The 22896-nt window shown below is 33.9% G+C and overlaps 1 protein-coding gene across 5 annotated transcripts in view; it reads right to left on the bottom strand.

The window, feature by feature from the left end:
* LOC134283113 (centrosomal protein of 112 kDa-like) overlaps positions 1-22896 on the bottom strand; it is a 28810-nt gene that overhangs the window by 1945 nt on the left and 3969 nt on the right. For 2 of the 5 annotated variants that reach the window (XM_062765554.1, XM_062765556.1), the window contains exons 8-28: positions 21988-22072; positions 21745-21782; positions 20302-20368; positions 19964-20019; positions 19564-19653; positions 18204-18303; positions 17880-17998; positions 17525-17668; positions 14627-14638; positions 13536-13690; positions 10950-11079; positions 10337-10429; positions 8033-8092; positions 6759-6838; positions 6083-6218; positions 5071-5178; positions 4691-4873; positions 1933-2076; positions 1649-1735; positions 1371-1486; positions 943-1039 (exon numbers count right to left, since the gene is read on the bottom strand). In XM_062765554.1, coding sequence (XP_062621538.1) covers positions 943-1039; positions 1371-1486; positions 1649-1735; positions 1933-2076; positions 4691-4873; positions 5071-5178; positions 6083-6218; positions 6759-6838; positions 8033-8092; positions 10337-10429; positions 10950-11079; positions 13536-13690; positions 14627-14638; positions 17525-17668; positions 17880-17998; positions 18204-18303; positions 19564-19653; positions 19964-20019; positions 20302-20368; positions 21745-21782; positions 21988-22072 — 2100 coding nt within the window. The remainder of the gene's footprint in view (positions 1-942; positions 1040-1370; positions 1487-1648; positions 1736-1932; positions 2077-4690; positions 4874-5070; positions 5179-6082; positions 6219-6758; positions 6839-8032; positions 8093-10336; positions 10430-10949; positions 11080-13535; positions 13691-14626; positions 14639-17524; positions 17669-17879; positions 17999-18203; positions 18304-19563; positions 19654-19963; positions 20020-20301; positions 20369-21744; positions 21783-21987; positions 22073-22896) is intronic. The other 3 variants (XM_062765557.1, XM_062765558.1, XM_062765555.1) reach the window with 2 other exon arrangements.

The following is a 22896-nucleotide window of genomic DNA, read 5'->3' as shown; positions in this document are numbered from 1 at the left end:
TAGGAGGAGTAGCATTTTGGAAGAATTTCACAGAAATTTCTATTTTTAGTAACAACGCCAACACTGTTCGTCGAAATCAAAAACCGATAAATAGAATTATGTATCTTAGTGTAGTCTACTTATATGCCAAGTTATATTGAAATCAGATCAAAACTGTAGGAGGAGTAGCATTTTGGAAGAATTTTACAGAAATTTCTATTTTTAGTAACAATGCCAACACCCTTCGTCGAAATCAAAAACCGATACATAGAATTATGTATCTTAGTGTAGTCTACTTATATGCCAAGTTATATTGAAATCAGATCAAATCTGTAGGAGGAGTAGCATTTTGAAAGAATTTTACAGAAATTTCTATTTTTAGTAACAACGCCAACACCCTTCGTCGAAATCAAAATCCGATACACAGAATTATGTATCTTAGTCTAGTCTACTTATATGCCAAGTTATATTGAAATTAGATCAAAACTGTAGGAGGAGTAGCATTTTGAAAAATTGTTTACAGACAGACAGACAGACAGACAGACGGACGGACGCCGGACGCATTACTATCGCATAAGCTCTTCTGGTCTCTGACCAGTAGAGCTAAAAATGTTAGTGTCCAAAAAAAAAAGGTTACAGATGTGAAAAGGAAGCCCTAGAACTAAGCATTCAGATATTATTGCCAATGTTCAAGTTTTTTTTTTCCAAAGTAGATAAACCTTCAAGATCAATAGGTAAAAAATGTTGGTACCCAGAGATTGGTGCTGACACAGGGAAACACAGAAAAACATGAAAGCCATAAACTGTTAAAATTAAGTCAAAGGTTTTAAAGATTTTGCCAATAAAAAGAAACACAGGCAAAAAAGAATATGGCCTGAATCTTAATTATAGGGCCTAAAATGTATTTTCAACCATGGTCTTCACCATATAAAGTACATGTACAAATGAATTTGTCAAACTTACCTCCATATTACTGTTATACTGCTTTTTGACAGATTTTTTCTCATCTTCATATCGCTGTGATACATCCTGGCATTTCTTCTCTCCCACATCACGTACCCTGAGTTAGTACAATATAAATGCGTGAGCATAATTACTTATTGTACACTGATATTAAATGTATGTTTCAATGAAGAGCTATTTTCCAAGGGCAACATTCACTTCAGTTGATTATATCTTTATACATAAATATCAGTCTAAGAATAGTGTTTTTCAAGCAATAAAAGTAAATCAAAAGGGCAAACACATGTAAATTCCCTTCAGTTGAAAATGTTTAATTTTTGATGTTTCTCTCTAATAAAAGATTTCAATTAGATTCATTAAATCTTTTAACTTTTTTTTATAACGACAGCAAGTTTACTACCAATATGACCTTTAGCCCTATGTCTGACCTTTTGACCTCGTCCCTGAGATGGTTGATGTTGGCCTGTAGCTCCCCTATTGTCTCTGTGGCTTTCTGTCCCCTCTCATTGTACTCTCTCTCAATGTCCTTGAGCCTTGCATTGGTCTGTTAATGTCAAAAAGATGTTAATCACATTATAAAATTCTACTTATATCACCTGTCTATTTTCACAACTAAGGGAAAATACTTAGGAAAACAGCCTGTATACTGCTGTTAATTTCAAGAACACTTACATGTACACCTGTAATTCCATACTGGCTAGCTTACCTTTTCCAGCATCTTTTCTAACTCTGTACTGTGTGTTTTTTGTAAGTCTAGCCTCTGTTGTTCCATCTCAGAACGTAACTTTATAACCTAATTAAAATATAAAGAACTTATTTTTCACTTCAAAACCTCTAAAATTATTTCACAGCTTATGGACAATAACTGCTTCACTTTTTACTGTTTCAAGTGAACACAGAAATGTTTTCCTTTCTTTATTTAAAGACAGACATATATTACAGCCATTTGTAGTCATCAGTGTCTACTGTGAGTTTTAGTCTCGGACTCACCTCCGACTCGTGCTCTCTGAGCATTTTCTGTTTCTCCTCCTCCCGTAGGAGCCCCAGTTCTACCAGCTGTTGTTTCCTCAGCTGATTGGCCTGGACCACCTCCTCTCGTAACTCCTGAATCTGTCTCTCGTACTGCGTGATCTTCTGTAATACACACAACAAGAGGCCCATGGGCCACATCGCTCACCTGAGAAGCTTTGACCATTCCGTTCTTTACCAGATTTCCCCTTGTAATACATATTGTGACCCCACCCTATCTAAATGGTCAACATTTAAACAATTTGAAATCTACACTACCATAGGATGCTTTGATTCAACATTGTAAAATTTTGATTCCCCATTGTGGCCCCGCCCTACCCCAGGGGTCATGATTGGAACAATTTAGAATCTACACTACCCCAGGATGCTTCCACATAACTTTCAGCTTTTCTGGCCCAGTGGTTCTTGAGAAGAAGACTTTCAAAGATTTTTCATTTTTTATTACTATGTAAAACTTTGATTCTCCATTGTGACCCCGCCCAACCCCGGGGGTCATGATTTGAATAATTTAGAATATACACTACCCCAGGATGTTTCCACATAGGTTTCAGTTTTTCTGGCCCAGTGGTTCTTGAATAGAAGATTTTCAAAGATTTTTCTTATATATTTCTATGTAAAACTTTGATTCCCCATTGTGGCCCCGCCCACCCTCAGGGGGTCATGATTTTACCAATTTAGAATTTACACTACCGCAGGATGCTTCCACATAAGTTTCAGCTTTTCTGGTCCAGTGGTTCTTGAGAAGAAGATTTTCAAAGATTTTTCCAATATATTTCTATGTAAAACTTTGATTCCCCATTGTGGCCCCGCCCTACCCCCGGGGGTCATGATTTTAATAATTTAGAATCTACACTACCCCAGGATGCTTCCACATAAGTTTCAGCTTTTCTGGCTCAGTGGTTCTTGAGAAGAAGATTTTTCCTATATATTTCTATATAAAACTTTGATTCCCCATTGTGGCCCCGTCCACCCCCAGGGGGTCATGATTTTAACAATTTAGAATCTACACTACCCCAGGATGCTTCCACATAAGTTTCAGCTTTTCTGGCTCAGTGGTTCTTGAGAAGATTTTTAATGACCACACCCTATTTCTTTTCTTTTCTTGATTATCTCCCCTTGTGAGGGGACTTGGCCCTTCATTTTAACAATTCAAATTCTCCTTCACCCAAGGATGCTTTGTACCAAGTTTGGTCAAAATTGGCCCAGTGGTTCTTGATAAGAAGTCGAAAATGTGAAAAGTTTACAGACGGACGGACGACGGACATAATGTGATCAGAAAAGCTCACTTGAGCCTTAGGCTCAGGTGAGCTAAAACAAGAGGCCCATGGGCCACATCGCTCACCTGAGAAGCTTTGACCATTCTGTTCTTTACCAGATTTCACCCTTGTTATACATAATGCATCCCCACCCTACCCCACTGATCATAATTTAGACATTTTGAAATCTACACTACCCCATGATCCTTCCATGGGCACATATGTTTCAGCTTTTTTGGCCCAGTGGTTCCTGAGAAGAAGATTTTCAAAGATTTTTCCTATATAGTTCTATATAAAACTTTGATTCCCCATTGTGGCCCCACCCATCCCCTGGGGGTCATTATTTGAACAATTTAGAATCTACATTATACCAGGATGCTTCCACATAAGTTTCAGCTTTTCTGGCCCAGTGGTTCTTGAGAAGAAGATTTTCAAAGATTTTTCCTATATATTTCTATATAAAAATTTGATCCCCCATTGTGGCCCCGCCCTTCCCCCGGGGGTCATGATTTGAACAATTTAGAATCTACACTATACCAGGATGCTTCCACATAAGTTTCAGCTTTTCTGGCCCAGTGATTCTTGAGAAGAAGATTTTCAAAGATTTTTCCTATATATTTCTATGTAAAACTTTGATTCCCCATTGTGGCCCCGCCCTTCCCCTGGGGGTCATGATTTGAACAATTTAGAATCTACACTATACCAGGATGCTTCCACATAAGTTTCAGCTTTACTGGCTCAGTGGTTCTTGAGAAGAAGATTTTTAATGACCCCACCCTATTTTTGTCTTTTCTTGATTATCTCCCCTTGCGAGGGGATATGTCCCTTCATTTTTACAATTTAAATTCCCCTTTACCCAAGGATGCTTTGTACCAAGTTTGGTCAAAATTGGCCCAGTGGTTCTTGAGAAGAAGTCGAAAATGTGAAAAGTTTACAGACGGACAGACAGACGGACAGACGACGGACGGACGGACAGACGGACGGACGACAGACAAAATGTGATCAGAAAAGCTCACTTGAGCCTTCGGCTCAGGTGAGCTAAAAACAAAACATTGATTAAATCATCTGTGGTCAAGCATGTTTTATGTACCTCTGGTCAAAAAAACATATATAACAACCTATTTTTCCAAAGAATTTTTATAAACATACACATGATTGTATATGTGCATGTATTTTTCTAAATAAAATACATTTCTACAAAAAATCCTCGACAATATCTTCTGACACTACTGTAAATCATGTTTTATTGGCGAGAACTTAATTTTTGCGTAATTACGCGAGACAAAGAGCTCGCGAAAATTTCATTCTCGCGTTTAAAAGTATTTCTTACGATTATATAGAGGAAAACAACAATTTGTGAAAATTATGTCTCGCTAATAAAGAGTCAATAACTATCTCGCGAAAATAAGGTGTCGCGAAAATTTAGTGATCTACAGTATCTTAAAGATTCCCTGAATTCTTACCTTAACATCTTTGTCCTGTTTCTCTTGGACTCGACACTTCAACTCATATAATTCATTTTGATGTGTTTCCTTAAGGCTGTCAATTTCTTTTTCATGCTCAGATATAACAATTTCCTTTTGTGTGTGAAAGTCTTTTAACATCTGAGCTTTCTCATGTTCCAGGGCCATTTTTAGTTCCACAATCTAAAAATAAATAACATGCTTAGACTACGCAATTACTGAACAAAGTGCATAAAGGTTTGCTACATAGATTACATTTCATTGTTTTGTTAAAACATGACTATTCCCAAACTTTTCCTGTCTACTGATTTTATTGTTATTTGTGCCTTTGAAAAGAAAATGCCAATACTTTTTCAAGATTTCCTTTTAACTATCTTTACCTTTCTTTCGTGTTGATTTCTCTCTTCATCAATCTGTTTTGAGAATTCTCGAGACTGTTTCTCTCTTGCTTGCTTTGATTTGTTTAAATCGGTTTCTACTCTTTCCATCTGAAATACACAATCACAATGATTTTAAACCTTAATGAAACTAGAGGTACTGTGAGCAATGAGCTCACAAAATGTTATCCCCATACTCTTATAGGATAAAATGACAAGTCCATTTTTTGTTTTAGAAACCCCTAATTCCTGTCCAAGCAGATGATCAGAACATAAATTAGGAGGTTCACAATTTTTCAATGCAAATGTCTTTTTTAATTTTATTTATGGTGTAGTTGAAATACCGAAGGTACCTCCAAGTGTTACCAATGTATGGAAGGATGCAAACCCCATCACTACACATTCCCTCTTTTCAACATGTAAAAAATTATTTACAATGTAGTTATCGGATACAAAAAATCAAAGGAAAGCTCTGTAATGTTTTGATCTGTTCAATTTAGAACTCTCCTCAATTTTATGTAAGCAGTGCTAGCTGTTAGGAATAAAATTTTTACAAAAATTTTATAACAATGAGTATGGTATGTACTGTAGAGGTACTTTTTTCCGTGTGGTATTAATTTACGCTATGTACGCGGTAACAAATTTTCCGCACAAATTTGTCCAAACGTACTTAATATAAATGCAAGGCATATAGTGACTGTCTGAGAAATCACCTTAATTTTCTACCCACGGATCAAACAAAATTGAGATTCCGCGGAATTATGACCCTGTGGGAAAAAATACGTCTACAATATATACAATTAATTTTGTCATTGTTTAATTTTCTGGGTATTCTAGGATATGTTCCACTTTTATTTCCAAGACCAAATATCTCACACTCATTTGTATACTTGAGCTTTTGATATTGTGTTTAAAAGGACAAACTCCCTTCTAAAGTACAAAAGATCCAATTATCTCTCTTCAATCTGAATGAGCTATACAGCTTACAAAGAACATCTTCCTTCCTGGTTCTCACCTGTTGTTTCATTTCATCATACATCCTGGTCTGGTTCTTCTCCACCTGAAGTTTGAACTCTTCCAGAGATTTCTCTGACTGCATCAGCTGATTCTTATTTACTTCCTGGAGGCGTTTTATTTCATCATCTTTATCTCTGAAATAAACAATATATTCATTATTAAAGAATTCAGAGGTAAACTTTTTTTCAGTGTCAACTATTTTTAGTACCAATTCTTATATTACATTTTCGATACATCACTAAACGTCTAAAAGTGGGGGGGGGGGGGCCAACCAGGCTTTCAATTAACATTTCCTATAGTATAAGTAAGGTTGGGAAAAAAAGTGGGGGGGCCAGGCCCCACCTGGCCCCCCCGGTTGCTACGCCCCTGAAAATGCTTTCTGAAATTCTCACTTTAAAAATTTACCAGGTAAATATTTATATTTACATTTATCTACAAATGTTGACATTTTCACCCATTCTCAGTGTAATCTACACTGAGTGACTTAAAAACAAATGGTCAAAAAATAGAAAATCATTAGATACAGGCAACAAAAATGAAAAAATAGAAGGCACAAAAGGTAGTAAAAAGTAATAGTTTTCATCCCCCAAAAGCCCTACAATGTCTTTAAATCGTATCAAACTTTACACCACTATAAACCAGAAATTATGAGAATAATTTCTTCAGACTCCCACCTGATAGTTTCCTCCAGCTTTTTGATTTTCTTCTGGTTTTCTTGATCTGTGTGTTCCATTTCATTTTTCAAACCTCTCACCTACATTTACAGACATAAGAAATTTGGCATTAAGAACTTTAATACAACTTTTTTCACCAATTAATATACAGAAAAATATCATTGTAGCAATAACTCTTGTTTTATACATACACTCCATTCCCATATACATGTACATCAATTAAATGTTTCATTATTCAACCTACACCCTTTTTTCAACACTCAACTAAATGTGTTTTATCACTGTTAATTCAGATATGGATAAACATGCATTTTTAAGGGTTAACTCAGAGACCTTTTCAGCAATGTTTGTAGCATACATTAGCTAATAAAACTTTGTAGTCAAGTTAACTTTTGATCAGGATGAACATTTAAAGAGAATGCTCTATGGTCATTTTATAAAGAAAATTGAAATAAATTTAATAAACATTTGGTAATAATAACTGAATATTAAAATTATGCAAATAAGCTATTTCATGCAAATACAGTCATCATCTACTTCAAAAATCATCATCTACTTGAAATTTTGCAGAGTCAGTACTCGTTGCATGTATTCAGTAACTAAGATATGGAGCTGACCATAGGGTTCTCTTAAGCAGCAAATCTGAATGTCAGTTTGGCAAAGTCCATTAATTCTTTGGTTAGTTCACACATAATGGAATTTTGGTCATAAATATATAAGTGCTGAGCATTTGCACTGTCTTACTGTCTCTAAATTGGAAACCAAAATTTCCTCTGAAAATTTTCTGACTTGAAGTCTGATTGCAGGAAACAAGAAAAGCTAGAAAAGAACACACTCAAAATTCAAAACTGGTAATTCTAACACACCCAGCAGTGATCTCATCTAGAGCTAGTTAGGATGAATCTGATGATTTGATGAAATGATTGTGATTGATATGAATATTTCACATCTATGTAACTTACATGTACATAAGGATCTTGATCCTTTATAAATGCATTTAAGAACACAACTCTTTTAAGAGACATTAATTCATGTATTAACCAAAATAAAAACAAACATGAGTCATTTTGATAGATTCTCTTTCCAGTGTTTATTCACCTTAGCTAAAAATGTTCATGCTCTCAACAAAATTCTTAAAAATGGATGTTTTAATTATTGAATGTACTCCCATTTGTTACAATTCAAACAAAAAAACTGATGAGAAATAAAACCAAACAACAAGCTCTGGTTTCTCTTCACAAACACAAGGTTAAAGTTCCGTTCATAAGATTTACCTGCTTATCATGGAGATTTTCCAAATGCAGTTTATCTTGCTGATGATTTTGTTCCAATTCCTGTCAAAAATGAAGGACTATGAAATGCAACCATGACATATTATTCTAGTTTAAACAGTTAGTATTTGTAGAGGATAGAAATTTGCACTGAAGTTGTTTTGAAATGGTTTACCGTGAATAATAGCCAGTAAAAAATAATTAAAGCAAAATTGCAACAAGAGGCCCATGGGCCACATCGCTCACCTGAGCACTAGGGGTAGGAAATAGTAGAAAATGGCTTTTTATTGTAAAGTTTAAATCCAAAAGTAGTACCATGACCAATCCTGGATTTTCTATTTTTAGAAAATGATTTTTAAAGAATTTTCCTATATATATCTTTTAAAACTTTGGTCGGCCATTTTGGCCCCGCCCTACCCCTGGGGGTCATGATTTGAACAAATTTGAATCTACACTACCTGAACATGCTTCCATATAAATATGATGAATTATGGCTTTGTCATTCTTGAGAAGATTTTTAAAGAATTTTCCTATATATTTCTATGTAAAAGTTTGGTCGGCCATTTTGGCCCCGCCCTACCCCGGGGGGGTCATGATTTGAACAAACTTGTAACAACACTACCTGAGCATGCTTCCATATATATATATGATGAATTATGGCTTTGTCATTCTTGAGAAGAAGATTTTTAAAGTTTTTTCCTATATTTCTATGTAAAAGTTTGGTCGGCCATTTTGGCCCCGCCCTACCCCCGGGGGTTATGATATGAACAAACTTGAGTATACACTACCTGAACATGCTTCGATATAAATATGATGAATTATGGCTTTATCATTCTTGAGAAGAAGATGTTTAAAGAATTTTCCCATATATTTCTATGTAAAAGTTTGGTCGGCCATTTTGGCCCCGCCCTATCCCCGGGGGTTATGATATGAACAAACTTGAGTCTACACTACCTGAATATGCTTCCATATAAATATGATGAATTATGGCTTTATCATTCTTAAGAAGAAGATGTTTAAAGAATTTTCCTATATATTTCTATGTAAAACTTTGGTCGGCCATTTTGGCCCCGCCCTATCCCCGGGGGTCATGATTTGAACAAACTTGAATCTACACTACCTGAGCATGCTCCAATATAAATATGATGAATTATGGCTTTGTCATTCTTGAGAAGAAGATGTTTAAAGAATTTTCCTATATATTTCTATGTAATACTTTGGTCGGCCATTTTGGCCCCGCCCTACCCCCAGGGGTCATGATTTGAACAAACTTGAATCTACACTACCTGAGCATGCTCCCATATAAATATGATGAATTATGGCTTTGTCATTCTTGAGAAGAAAATTTTTAAAGAATTTTCCTATATATTCATCTATGTAAAACTTTGGTCGGCCATTTTGGCCCCGCCCTACCCCCGGGGGTCATGATTTGAACAAACTTAAATCTACACTACCTGAGCATGCTCCCATATAAATATGATGAATTATGGCTTTGTCATTCTTGAGAAGAAGATTTTTAAAGAATTTTCCTATATATTTCTATGTAAAACTTTGGTCGGCCATTTTGGCCCCGCCCTACCCCCGGGGGTCATGATTTGAACAAACTTGAATCTACACTACCTGAGCATGCTCCCATATAAATATGATGAATTATGGCTTTGTCATTCTTGAGAAGAAGATTTTTAAAGAATTTTCCTATATATTTCTATGTAAAACTTTGGTCGGCCATTTTGGCCCCGCCCTACCCCCGGGGGTCATGATTTGAACAAATTTGAATCTACACTACCTGAGGATGTTTCCCCATAAGTTTCATCTTTCCTGGCACAGTGGTTCTTGAGAAGAAGATTTTTAAAATATGCCACCAAATTTTCATTATTTCCCAATTATCTCCCCTTGAATGAGGGCGTGGCCCTTCATTTGAACAAACTTGAATCCCCTTCACCCAAGGATACTTTGTGGCAAGTTTGGTTGAAATTGGCCCAGCGGTTCTTGAGAAGAAGTCGAAAATGTGAAAAGTTTACAGACAGACAGACAGACGGACAGACGGACAGACAGACGGACGCCGGACAAAATGTGATCAGAAAAGCTCACTTGAGCCTTCGGCTCAGGTGAGCTAAAAAAAAAAATCATAGAGGTGCAATAAAATTTTAACAGAGAGCTTATTTTAATCGATAGCTTTTTGAAAGAGCAAATGAATAGAGGTATGAGTTGAGAAAGTATCAGACATAAAGCAGACTGGCAGAGTGAAATCAACACAATCAGCTGACACAAAGTAAAGGTAAGCACTTATTAAAACAGATATCTCACCCTCATTTGTCTCTGTCTTTGTTCCTCTGCATCTTTCAGGGAACGTTTGTACTGATCCAACGACTGCTCCAACTCTGATATAGAATCAGAAGCCTGAAATAGAAACAGCAATGATTTACAGTATTTGTTATAAATTTTTAATAATTTACCAATCTTCTCCCATGTTTTCTTGAGGGGATTAGTAACGTGTGTAAATCCTGTTGACACTCATTTGGAGTTTTATTTTACGTCTTTTACAGTATGCATAAAATTAAGCTGTAAGTTGATTTCACCCTTACTTTGAGGTGCGTTATTCTTTCAGTATGTTTAATTTTTGCCAATTTGTCATTAGGTGTAAATGTTGTCAGTCAAATGTGTCCAATATGGAATGTCTGAGTCATAAATTTTCCATAAAATATTTAATCTTTTGTTATGTATAAATGATGTTTTATAAAATACAACTTTACGATCTATGAGTATATCATGAACCTGAATTTTTTTTTCTCTTTATTATGTAGGAATTGGTATAATTTATCATTATATCTGAAAGAATTTGCTTTTGCAGCATTTTTTTCTATTTATATTTACAGTATCTTATATTTGATAAACCCTCCGTAATAAACTGTACACTAACTTTGGCTGCAGCAAGATTGTGTTCCTGTTTCATGAATTCCAGACTTGCCTCCATTTTGTTTTTGAGAGTTCTCATTTCCTGTTCGTTAGTTTCCACTGTTCTTTGATGTTCTTTGTCCAGATTACTATATCTGTGAAAGATAAGAATATATCCAGAATTAAGGTAGGTCGCAGGTTTACTGCATAAAAATTCTTACGAGAAAACATATCCTGAAAATTTGATATAATGTTCCTGAGAATTTACTGCGTATTATCTGCAATTTTTATAAAATTTGCCTTCGTAGTTTTAATTCTATATTACTATAAACGCGGTATTGTCATTAGTACATTTTTTACGCTTTACTATTGAAATATATGGAAAAATGACGTTTTAAGCCAATTTCGTGAAAATAGTTTCTTTCAAAAAGGTTGGATAACTTTTTAAAGACGTAGACGAATTAGTCAGGAATTTCAAAATGTGAAGATGAGGTAAAATCAAAACTATTGATATAAAAAAATCAATATGTCTTCTCGCTAGATTTTTCGCTAAAAAAATTCAAAGTTCCCTTTCATATTGCTGAAATGTTGCGTTTATGGCGTTATTTATGTCTACAACGTCATTTGTTGAACGCTGTAACGTTTACCGTACGAGTATAAATATTTTGATAAACGCAAAATTTAATTTTATTCCTCATTTAACTTATTGCGAAAATATATTAAGATGATCAGCAACTTATTTTCACTAGTATTGTGAAATTCATATTCTGCTCACAAAGTATGAATGAACAGTATAAACATTCCTCGTGCATGAGAATTAACATGCATCGACAACACCGCGAGTGATAAAATATAAGTTCCTGTATTTTTAGGAAATTCATGGTGGAAAGGATTTCAGGCATAACACATAAATTTGATCACTTTATTAAAAAACGGTAAAGAAAAAAACTTCCAGACACTGGGGAAATTAGCCGGGGGGGAAGGGGGGCAATTTCCTTTCTATATATATATATATATTAGACGCAAGCTTGTAAATGGACCTTACTCTTTAACATTTGTTAATTTCGAATTCTCTAAATCAAATTTCCATGCACAAAATGTAAAATACATATACTTGAATTGAGCTTTTACACTTAGACTAAAGCTTAATTGTTTAAAACTTTTAATAATAGAAAAAAATACTTGTAAATTGTTTACAGTGTCATATAGGTCTTACAGTTCAAGTGTTTGTATAAATTTGGATTTTGAAAGCATTTCACAATTTATTAGCCAGTAAAACAAGGCGACTAGATGAGATTTATATACATAATAAGCAAATAATACTTTTTAAAAAAAAGAGGAAAATGCATGTATTAAATTTAATGCGTTTTTAGTGTTGAAGATTGATTCCATCCTGAAAATTATACGTATATTTTCGCCCCAGCTTTGATTAGCAGTCATGATGCTATACGCATGTTTCCCCGAGTTGCAAATAACGTGCGCAAATTTATACAACCCCTCAAATTTTCCGCTAAACAATTTTATTTATGATAACTCTTTCTGCAACCATAACTTTCACGCTGACTTATTCTGATTGACTTTTAGCAGTTTAGTAATACTAGTACTTACATTATAAATTATTCCTTTCATTCAGTATTGCATTCAATTTTTCCTAGGGCATTACATATACTAGTAATCACATGAAAGTTCAGACTGAAATTTAATTAAAAAGCATGTACGAGGTTTATGTACAATAGCATGCACTTTGTATTAATCTACTTGATTCGTACAGACTTAGTCATTTGCAGAGAATTAAGCGGGAAACAACGCAGCGTTGCCTTTGTGACGTAAATAACGTCATAATCAAATGTTCACAAAACAGCCGCTCGAATCGTCGAAATTGTGTACCAAAATTGATGACGAAAGCAAACCCGCGACCTACCTTAAACAACATAAACTGTATAGGATGTATGTTTTGCTTAAGCACCAATGGTAAATCATCTTAAATGTCTTTGGGAAACCACAATTTCCATAGAGCTTGACCCCATTGTTATTGGGGAGGGGGAAGGGGCAAGCTTAATCTTGATGTAACAGACAGCTACACCGATAGCTAGACAGATAAAATACTGCTTCCCCCACTACCTTTAATATCTGATGTCTTCAGAATGAGACTTCAGAATTCATCTTCAATTTTTTACGTGTTTTAGCCATAAAATTTACAATGTAAGTCAAAATCTTCAATGATAGTTCACATAAACCTTGCATATTTACAATTTACAACATTATTATCTGATCTGTAGATATTAAGATCTATTTGTGACACACAATATCCTCAAGCTACTGCATACAGGACAAATTTTGCCCCCGTTTTTTCCCCACCCTTTTCGCCCTTCCCTCATTTAGGTCAATTTAAAACAGGGTGAATTTAAAGAATACAGAATAATTTCTCTGAAAACTTTTCGTCCTACCCGCATTTAGGTGAATTTAAAACAGGGTGAATTTAAAGAATACAGAATAATTTCTCTGAAAAAAAAATATGAACTGGGCAAATTTAAAATGGGACAAAGTTTTCTGCAAGTGTGAAAGGGCGAAAATAACACTGTATACAGTATTTCATCACCATGAACCTGACCTCTCTCTAAGATCCTGTAGATCTTGTGTACATCTTTCCAGTTTGTTATCTGATTCCATTTTGGCCTTTTCCAGAGCATGTTTAGCTTTGGTGTTTTTATCAGCCTCTGTCATCAGCTGGTGAACTCTGGCCTCAAGGTCTTTTATTATGGAAGCCTGCAAAATTTTACATCCATACCATTAAAGTCCCAACACTTGCATTATGTTCTTTTGTTCTTTTTTCTGTGTAACCTGTGATTTTTAAAAATCAATGCAAAATAATATTTTTTAGAATAAAAAATGTACACCGGTACTTATGATGGTTATTTTGTTTTACCTTTGACATGCCTTGTCACTTAAGTTAATGGAATGAAAAAGAGTGTCTTAAATTCCTTATCAAATATTTTCACAGGTTCTAATACAAATTTTCTTACAAGGTATCACAATTCACAATACTATATGATATCACTGCAAATAACGTATGGCAAATATGCATTTAAACATGCTTCTATAGAGAGAACCCCATGCATATTTGTATGATACACATTATATATTGTCATTCCACATGCAGGAATCTCAAATGCTACAACATTACATACAATGTATATATCATTTTCCCTCTGATCCATATTTTACTTTTAGAACAATAAGTCTACGCCAAAAAAAAAAAAAAAACTTGATATTACATCAATTGCTTTAAATATGTTGTGTGAATTTTGTTTAATATTAGAAAATTACACAGTACTGATTAAACAACTGAATGAAATTAAAGTTGATCAATATTTCAAATACACATAATCTAATTCCTACTGTCTTGTTGAATTGATTGTTAAAACATTTTGCAAATAAAAAATAAAAATCTAAAAAATTATTAAATCATAATTTAAAAATGACACGTATGTTAAAACCACAGCCTGACTATGTTTAAATGTTATTGACTATTTTATTTTAATTTTATCTTCACCATAACCAGCTAAAAAGAATTCAAAGTTCAAAATTTAAACCACAGATATGAGGAGAGAAGGAAAATTGAGAGACTGATTTATTGGACAGAAGCAGTAAAGAATATGAGGCAATGATGAAAAACTACATGAAGCAAACAGCGCCCCTTACCTGATAAACTTCCTTAAGGAAATAATTAGACAGCTCAGAAATATCACATCAAATGTGTGCATCACATCAAAAAGCAATGTTATATTTTTTTTTCTCCCCAAATTTTCAATATTTGTAAAAATTCTAATGAAATGGAATATTTTTTAAGTCATTAGTTAATTTTTAAAATTTTTATAAATCTTAAAATCATCTTGTCAAAGAAAATTTTTTACAAGAAATGGCCAAAGACAATATAAAGTAAGGAATTCACATTTTTACTTATTTCAAAGAAATGACCTAAATCAATTTCAACAGTGGTATTTGAAAAACAAGAGGCCCATGGGCCACATCGCTCACCTGAGCACTGTGGCTAGGAAAAAGTAGAAACTCGTTTATTATTAAAAAGTTTAAATCCAAAAGTAGTCCCATGACCAATCATGGCTTTGCTATTCTTGAGAAAATGATTTTTTAAAAAATTTCCTATATATAACAGTTTGTGACCTTGTGGCTCCGATATCCCCCAGGGGTCATGATTTCTACACGACCTGAGGATGCTTCCATATATACGACGATTTTTGCAAATCGGAACGAAATTTTTAAATGTTATATTGTCTTGTTTAACTGGTGATTCAGATATAGATATGATCAATCCTCTGTTATTTTTGACATAAGATTTTTAAAGAATTTTCCTATATATTTCTATGTAAAACTTTGGAACCCCTGGGGGTCATGATTTGAACAAACTAAACACTACCTGAGGGTCCACTGTATATAACTATTTTTGCAAAACTTATGAAAACTTGGCCATTGTGGCTCCGCCCTACCCCCAGGGGTCATGATTTGAACAAATGTGAATCTACACGACCTGAGGATGCTTCCATATAAATACGATCAACTATGGCTTTGCAAATCTTGAGAAAAAAATTTTTTTTTTTAAATTCTATATATTTCGATGTAAACATTTGATTGGCCATTTTGGCCCCGCCCTACCACCCAGGGGGTCATGATTTGAACAAACTTGAATCTACACTACCTGAGGATGCTTCCATATAGATATGATCAATTATGGCTCTGTTATTTTTGAGAAGAAGATTTTTAAAGAATTTTCCTATATATTTCTATGTAAAAATTTGATTGGCCATTGTGGCCCCACCCTACCCCTGGGGGTCATGATTTGAACAAACTTGAATCTACACTACCTGAGGATGCTTCCATATAAATATGATCAATTATGGCTTTGTTATTCTTGAGAAGAAGATTTTTAAAGAATTTTCCTATATATCTCTATGTAAAACTTTGGTCGGCCATTGTGGCCCCGCCCAACCCCTGGGGGTCATGATTTAAACAAACTTGAATCTACACTACCTGAGGATGCTTCCAAATAAGTATGTTCAATTATGGCTTTGTTATTCTTGAGAAGAAGATTTTTAAAGAATTTTCCATATATTTCTATGTAAAACTTTGTCGGCCATTGTGGCCCCACTCTACCCCCTGGGGTCATGATTTGTACAAACTTGAATCTACACTACCTGAGGATGTTTCCCCATAAGTTTCATCTTTCCTGGCACAGTGGTTCTTGAGAAGAAGATTTTTAAAACATGCCATCAAATTTTCATTAATTCCCAATTATCTCCCCTTGACTGAGGACGTGGCCCTTCATTTGAACAAACTTGAATCCCCTTCACCCAAGGATGCTTTGTGGCAAGTTTGGTTGAAATTGGCCCAGCGGTTCTTGAGAAGAAGTTGAAAATGTGAAAAGTTTACAGACAGACGGACAGCTAGACAGACAGACAGACGGACGCCGGACAAAATGTGATCAGAAAAGCTCACTTGAGCCTTCGGCTCAGTTGAGCTTAAAAATTTGGTCGGCCATTGTGGACCCACCCTACCCCCGGGGGTCATGATTTGAACAAACTTGAATCTACACTACCTGAGGATATTTCCCCATAAGTTTCATCATTCCTGGCACAGTGGTTCTTGAAAAGAAGATTTTTAAAACATACCAACAAATTTTCATTAATTCCCAATTATCTCCCCTTGAATGAGGGCATGGCCCTTCATTTGAACAAACTTGAATCCCCTTCACCCAAGGATGCTTTGTGGCAAGTTTGGTTGAAATTGGCCCAGCGGTTCTTGAGAAGAAGTCGAAAATGTGAAAAGTTTACAGACAGACAGACGGACAGACAGACAGACATACAGACGAACGCCGGACAAAATGTGATCAGAAAAGCTCACTTGAGCCTTCAGCTCAGGTGAGCTAATAATATACTGATTATTTCAAATCTTGCGTAAAAATCAGAAGAGTTATTAATTTACTAGTGTCATGGTATGTGGATAGGGCTTTTAAAGGTCAATTATTAATACAACTAGAAATATTTGAAACTTCTAATTCTAGACAAATTTATGTGTGAACTTCGGAAATAAACTAGCACTTTAAAACTTTTACTTTCACAAGGGAACTAAATAGAGGTAGAAAAATGGACAGATGGATTAACTCAGATCATAAATCCATAAGATAAAATTTTACTTTGCAATCTGGCCTTAAAAAGAAACTTTTGCATACACATGCTGAAAGTGCATTAAATAAAATGGAGAAAGAGAGAGATTTTTTCCCTTTCAATAAGACGGAGATATATTTCACTGTTTTCTCTTATTAATTTGGTAAATACATGTCTAACAATGATAAACAACATGATCAATGACTGTATCAGTAAAAAATAATTTTAATATACTAAATGCATGTACCAGTACCGACAATCATTTTTATAGGAGTATGTGATCTTAATGAGAATTAAATGCACATGGTTTCTCAGTTAAAAAACCCACAAAATCTCTATTCTTCATTTCCACCACAAAATCTCCAAACCTCCTCAACAAAGAAAATGCTACAACAGTCATAAGCTATGACCTTTGACCTACCGTGGATGCGGTCTGCTGCCCATACTCTTTCTCCATTTTCTGTAATCTGGCATTCGTATCATCCAGAATGTCCTGGATGTTTTTGGTGTGCTGCTTTTGCATCTCAAACTTCTCTTGTTCAAAGTCGGCAATCATATCATTCATCTGTTTAGAAGATAGTAACTCCATAGTTGACAATGATTAAGAATTCAAAGATCTGCTTTAAAAAATTGATGGTTTGAAAAACTAAAAAAAAATCTTTGCTACTTAAACCAACAATGAGAGTTTTATGAATTTTAGACATTTATGACCATTTTTGTAAGTTATATACACACTGGTACATGTGTACCTACACTAATGACCTTTTTGCACTGACCTTTTTCTCAAACTGGTTATTCCTGACTTCAGTGGATTCCTCTAGCATCCTCTTCAGTTCTGTGATCTGCTTGTCTTTGGTTTCTATCACTTGCTGGGAATCCTTTCCAATATTTTGAACTAAAATCAAATGGCAAGTGAGAGTGATTGCAATGTTTCAATTCAAACAAATTATTACTATTTAATCTACCAAATACAATCATGCATAAATGTTAATTGTATCTTTGCACAAAAGTTCTCTGTCAAGCAAAAACTAACAACAACAGACACAAACTCAATGATAATACAACTGCCTGCGGATTGAATCATTCATTAAAAATTTTACTTTTTCGTTCGAGTTTGCTGATAGTTTCCTCCAGATCTTTGGCTTTAGTTCTGTAATTTGTCTTCAGGTCCTCTATCTCTACATTCTTTCTGTCCAAAATCTAGAAAACAGAAACATGAATCAAACAAGCTAATTCAGAGAATTGTATATGAAAATTTGATTTCTTTTATTTAGTTTGCTCCCCCTGACTTTTTTTGTAGAATTATATAAATGTATACATGTATACTGAAGCAAATAAAATACATGTATGTCAATATGCATATAAAGATTTGATATGCTGAATACTATCATTTATAAAAAAATAAACAATTTTAAAGAAAAAAAAAAAAAAAAAAAAGGACGGTTCGACCTAGAATCGATCCCGGGTCCTCTTACATCTGAAGCGAGAGACATAACCACTAGACCACGGAGTCGCTTTAAACGGAGTGAAGTATATGCAGAACAGAAGTCACATACAAGTATATATTAATGTTTTAATGTTAGGTATTATCAAAATTTTACACAAACCAAGGTGTTTGATTAAAATATTTATCCTTTATTAAAAAGTTATAATAGAAGTAAAAAAACCTGTTTTATACGCAATAACTCTCCTATGCCCCTGCGCTAAAAATAGCGACATGTAATACTATAAATACTAATAAAACAAACGGGGTGGGGCACTTTGAGAGGGGCGAGAGACGTCCTAGGGAGTTTTGGTATAAAATTACATTGCATAAGGCTCAAAATCTTCCTGAAATATCGCCCGGAAATGATAGTATTACACACAGACAGAATGTATAAATTTACGACCTTGAACTTTGACCTTTTGACCTCGAAATCAATTTTTCTTCATTAGGCCACAGGGAGTTGTTATATAAAATTTCATTGCAATAGCTCAAATGGTTCTGGATATATTAATTTTTAATTTCGAAAGTGTTTTAACAGACAGAATTTGCTTATTTATAACCTTGACCTTTGACCTTTTGACCTCAAAATCAATAGGGGTCTTCTTTAGTCCATAGGGAGTTGCTATGCTAAATTTCGTTGCAAAAGCTCAAAGGGTTCTCCTATTTTGTGGATAATCCAATTTTAATCAGCAAAAGACGGACGGACGGACGGACAAACCCAAATTAATATCCCCCACTTTTCAAGCGGGGGACAATATTTTAGGAATTCAAAGAGCACTGTATATGAAAATTTGATTTCTTTTATTTAGTTTGCTCTTATTTTTTCTCTTGAACAGAAACCATATATGCAAACTACATTCTTGCAATATCCAAAGGAAGATACTGAAAACACAATTAGAAACATAAAATATTTCTATGCACTGTACTATTGGATATAACCCAATGTTAAATAAACAACCTTAAGAATCAAATACCTTCTGAACCGCTGAATCATGCTTTTGCTGTAGTCGAAGCTTTTCCTCGTGAAATCTAGCCTCCAACATTTTAGTTCTCATTTGAATATTCTACAAGAATGGAAACAAAAATGTATTTGATTAGCTAAAAGTGAGACAAGATTTATTTGATTAATACAATCCCCCCCCCTCCTCTAACAGCAAATTTCTTGTATGACAACTCACTCATGCTTAAACTTTGACCTGCATGTTGATACGACTTCTCATTAAGAATTCATATGAAGAAAAAAAAGTGTTCATCTCAATAATTCAAAAATTCGAAAAATAGTTAAATTTAAGTTCTATACAGACAAAAAACATTATAACATTAATCCTGATTTATTGGGCATCTAATAAAGACCATATTTAAAGAGTTACTTACATCTTTTTCTAAATCTCTTGATTGGTCAGGGAAAAATGTACTTGATGCCCCTGTGCCTGTTAAAACCAAAAAAAAAAATCTTGTAAAATTCAATAATGAAAGCTCGTTATTGATTTTCATAATTTTCTGAGAACAGATTATCTACTTTTTATTATTTTCTAATATGAAAGTTGTTGAAGTTTTTTGCTTTTCTATTGATAATGATTCTATTTCCATAATACCAATATACATGTCACTTTAATTACAAATGACAAAAATAAACTCTACAGATTAGTTAAGATATACAGTGTAGCATTGCCAAATAATGAGAAACGATGTAAGATAACAATTGTACTGACTGCCAAATAAGTTGCTTGTAGTTTTGGTGTAAGGTGGAGAGGGTTGACTAAGCTCTTCATCTGCACCCTGAAAATGAAAGTAAACACATTAATTCCCTATAAACAACAACATAAACAAATGCATGTTTCTCTTAAATTAACTTTTTTTCACATGCACATGTTTTATATTGGAGAGGAAGGAATTCTTACTAATAAAAGTAAAAATTTTGAATTTAAAAGTAGTCCATATATATATAATAGTGATTATAGAACCATCATCATAAGTGACAACTAGAAGTACTGTAATAAAACTCCCACAGGATATTTTTGAAATTTTTCGTTTTAATCAATGCATCTCAATTTTACTTTTACTAGTATCCTTGAACTTAATCAAAAATAAAATTTGTTAAAATCACGACCTACTCCCACATCGTAGCAAACTTTGTCCAGCTTGAGCTTACATTTTTTTCATCATTAAATGATGGTTTGGGCATGCTTACACTAACAGATACATGGACAAAATGATTCCTGTATCGTTCCTTCCCTATAAACTTTCACATGGGTATAATTAAGTACTGGAGACATAAATTGTTCATATATCTATGGGTAATATCATCATCACTACTGTCCTTTACAACCAGTGTTGTGTAGGGCAGTAATAAACTTGCATTATAATCCATCATCTGTTCTACATAGATAGGCAGGAAACTAAATCTGAAGGACTATCACATTCACAAAGTTAATTTCCCTTTGACAACATAGCTAACATCTAATTATATATAATTTATATATTTTAAACCTTCCAATGCCTATGGTCAATTTCATTCAAATATTGCCATAGTCTAAGACAACTAAGAAACTATAATAATGATATAAAACTTACATGTAGGTTTTTGACAGACATTGCCTCATAAAGTTAAAGTATTATAAAGGGGAAAACAACTCAATGCTGTTTGACACATCCAAGGAAAAATAACTCTTGTAAATGTGAAAGTTGACTGTATCTTTTATATCAAATAAAACAGTTAAAATAGTGTCTAAAGCAAATAAAATAATCTCTGCTGATTTCTTTCAGAAAGGTACGTAACACTTTTATATATATGTGCAAGATATATTTCGGAGATATCATTCATATATATCATATTTATATATCTTATATATAAATATTTGTATCATAAATGTATAAATATTTAATATCATACAAAAATAAATATCTTTAATTCAATTAAAGCAGCTCCTGTAACTTTTTGAAGAAATCAGCAAAATAAATATTGTTAGCGCAAATATGAAAGCTTGATTAGCATGCAGGCGCAACAATGCAGTGAACATGCAGTACCGCATTGTTTGATGCAATATACTTCAGAGTGGAGAAAAACTGGTCCATAACTACTCTGTGAATTTCCTGATTATACAAGTATCATTACTGATATGCATAGATTCTTTTTCTGCTATGAACTCCCTTACCTTCATATTAAGCAATGTTGTCTTTTTCTTGTCACCATCTAATGAAAACATGCAAACATGTCACCCAACCAATAAAGACTACCAAAAACATTATCACAATCGTTAAAAGATATCTAGTGATATCTAGATATATGAGGACACTTAACAGAATTAAATAAAAATATTGTGCATTTTATTCTGTCTTGCAGTTTCTGAGATTATTTTCTGTTAATCTTGAATTGATCTGCAGCTTACTGAACTCACCAATTAAATCAATATTAGGTTTATCATCTATCAGGGAGTGGGCAGTCTTTATTGTGGGCTTACGGAAGTCTATGTAACTGTCGTCCTGTCACAAAGCAGAGGCAGAAGGTTAGGACTGACCATGATGATACATAAATCTGGTACCATTATTAAATACATGTATATAGGATAGTGTAGACAGGCTGATTTTGTTGTTGAAAAGGGGGGTCATGGAAAACAAATGTGTTATACATCAGTAAATGCTGAAACTGTTTAGATGATTATATTATGAAATGAAAATGATAATCTGTCTTTCAGAAGCAGAGAACTACAGGCTGTTTCTGGTGTTGAACAAAAGTAAAGCAGGGTGTAGAAAGGGTAGACTGACACTCTGATAGGAATGCATTCAAGAACATTTCCAAGATATACAGCAAAACACACTTATAGCAAAAACGCTTATAACAAATTGACGCTTATGGCGAAGTGATTTATAGTACCTTTACCTTAAAAAATATAATGAACAATTAATGGATATACAAGGTAACAAATTATGCTTATAATGAAGCAACCTTGTTGGTCCCTAGCACTACGTTATAGGTGTGTTTTACTTATATCAAAACATGATGTAAAGCATTCAAATTGGTTACTAGCAGATTAGTGGACAAATACTTGAGGATTGAAACAGGTTCTGAAATTCTTGGGGAAAAATGCATCTACATTAATTTGGGTAAATTTTAGAAATAATAAAAATTTAAAACAAACATAAGCAGTTTATCTGATTATTAAAGCCAGCAAGGGTTTTCTATCACTTAAAACTTTACTCCAATAAATGAACAGCATTTTCAGAGATCAGTGATATTTGTTTAAAGACAGACAAAATCTCATATCTGGTAAACATATGGGAAGTTTTTCTTTATATGTGTATAATTT

Source organism: Saccostrea cucullata, unplaced genomic scaffold (genome assembly GCF_032062105.1).
Source record: "Saccostrea cucullata isolate Sc308-1 unplaced genomic scaffold, CSIRO_AGI_Scuc_v1 ctg326, whole genome shotgun sequence".
Classification (NCBI taxonomy): domain Eukaryota; kingdom Metazoa; phylum Mollusca; class Bivalvia; order Ostreida; family Ostreidae; genus Saccostrea; species Saccostrea cuccullata.
Note: the sequence above shows the minus strand (reverse complement) of the source record. Positions and strands in the feature narration are given on the sequence as shown.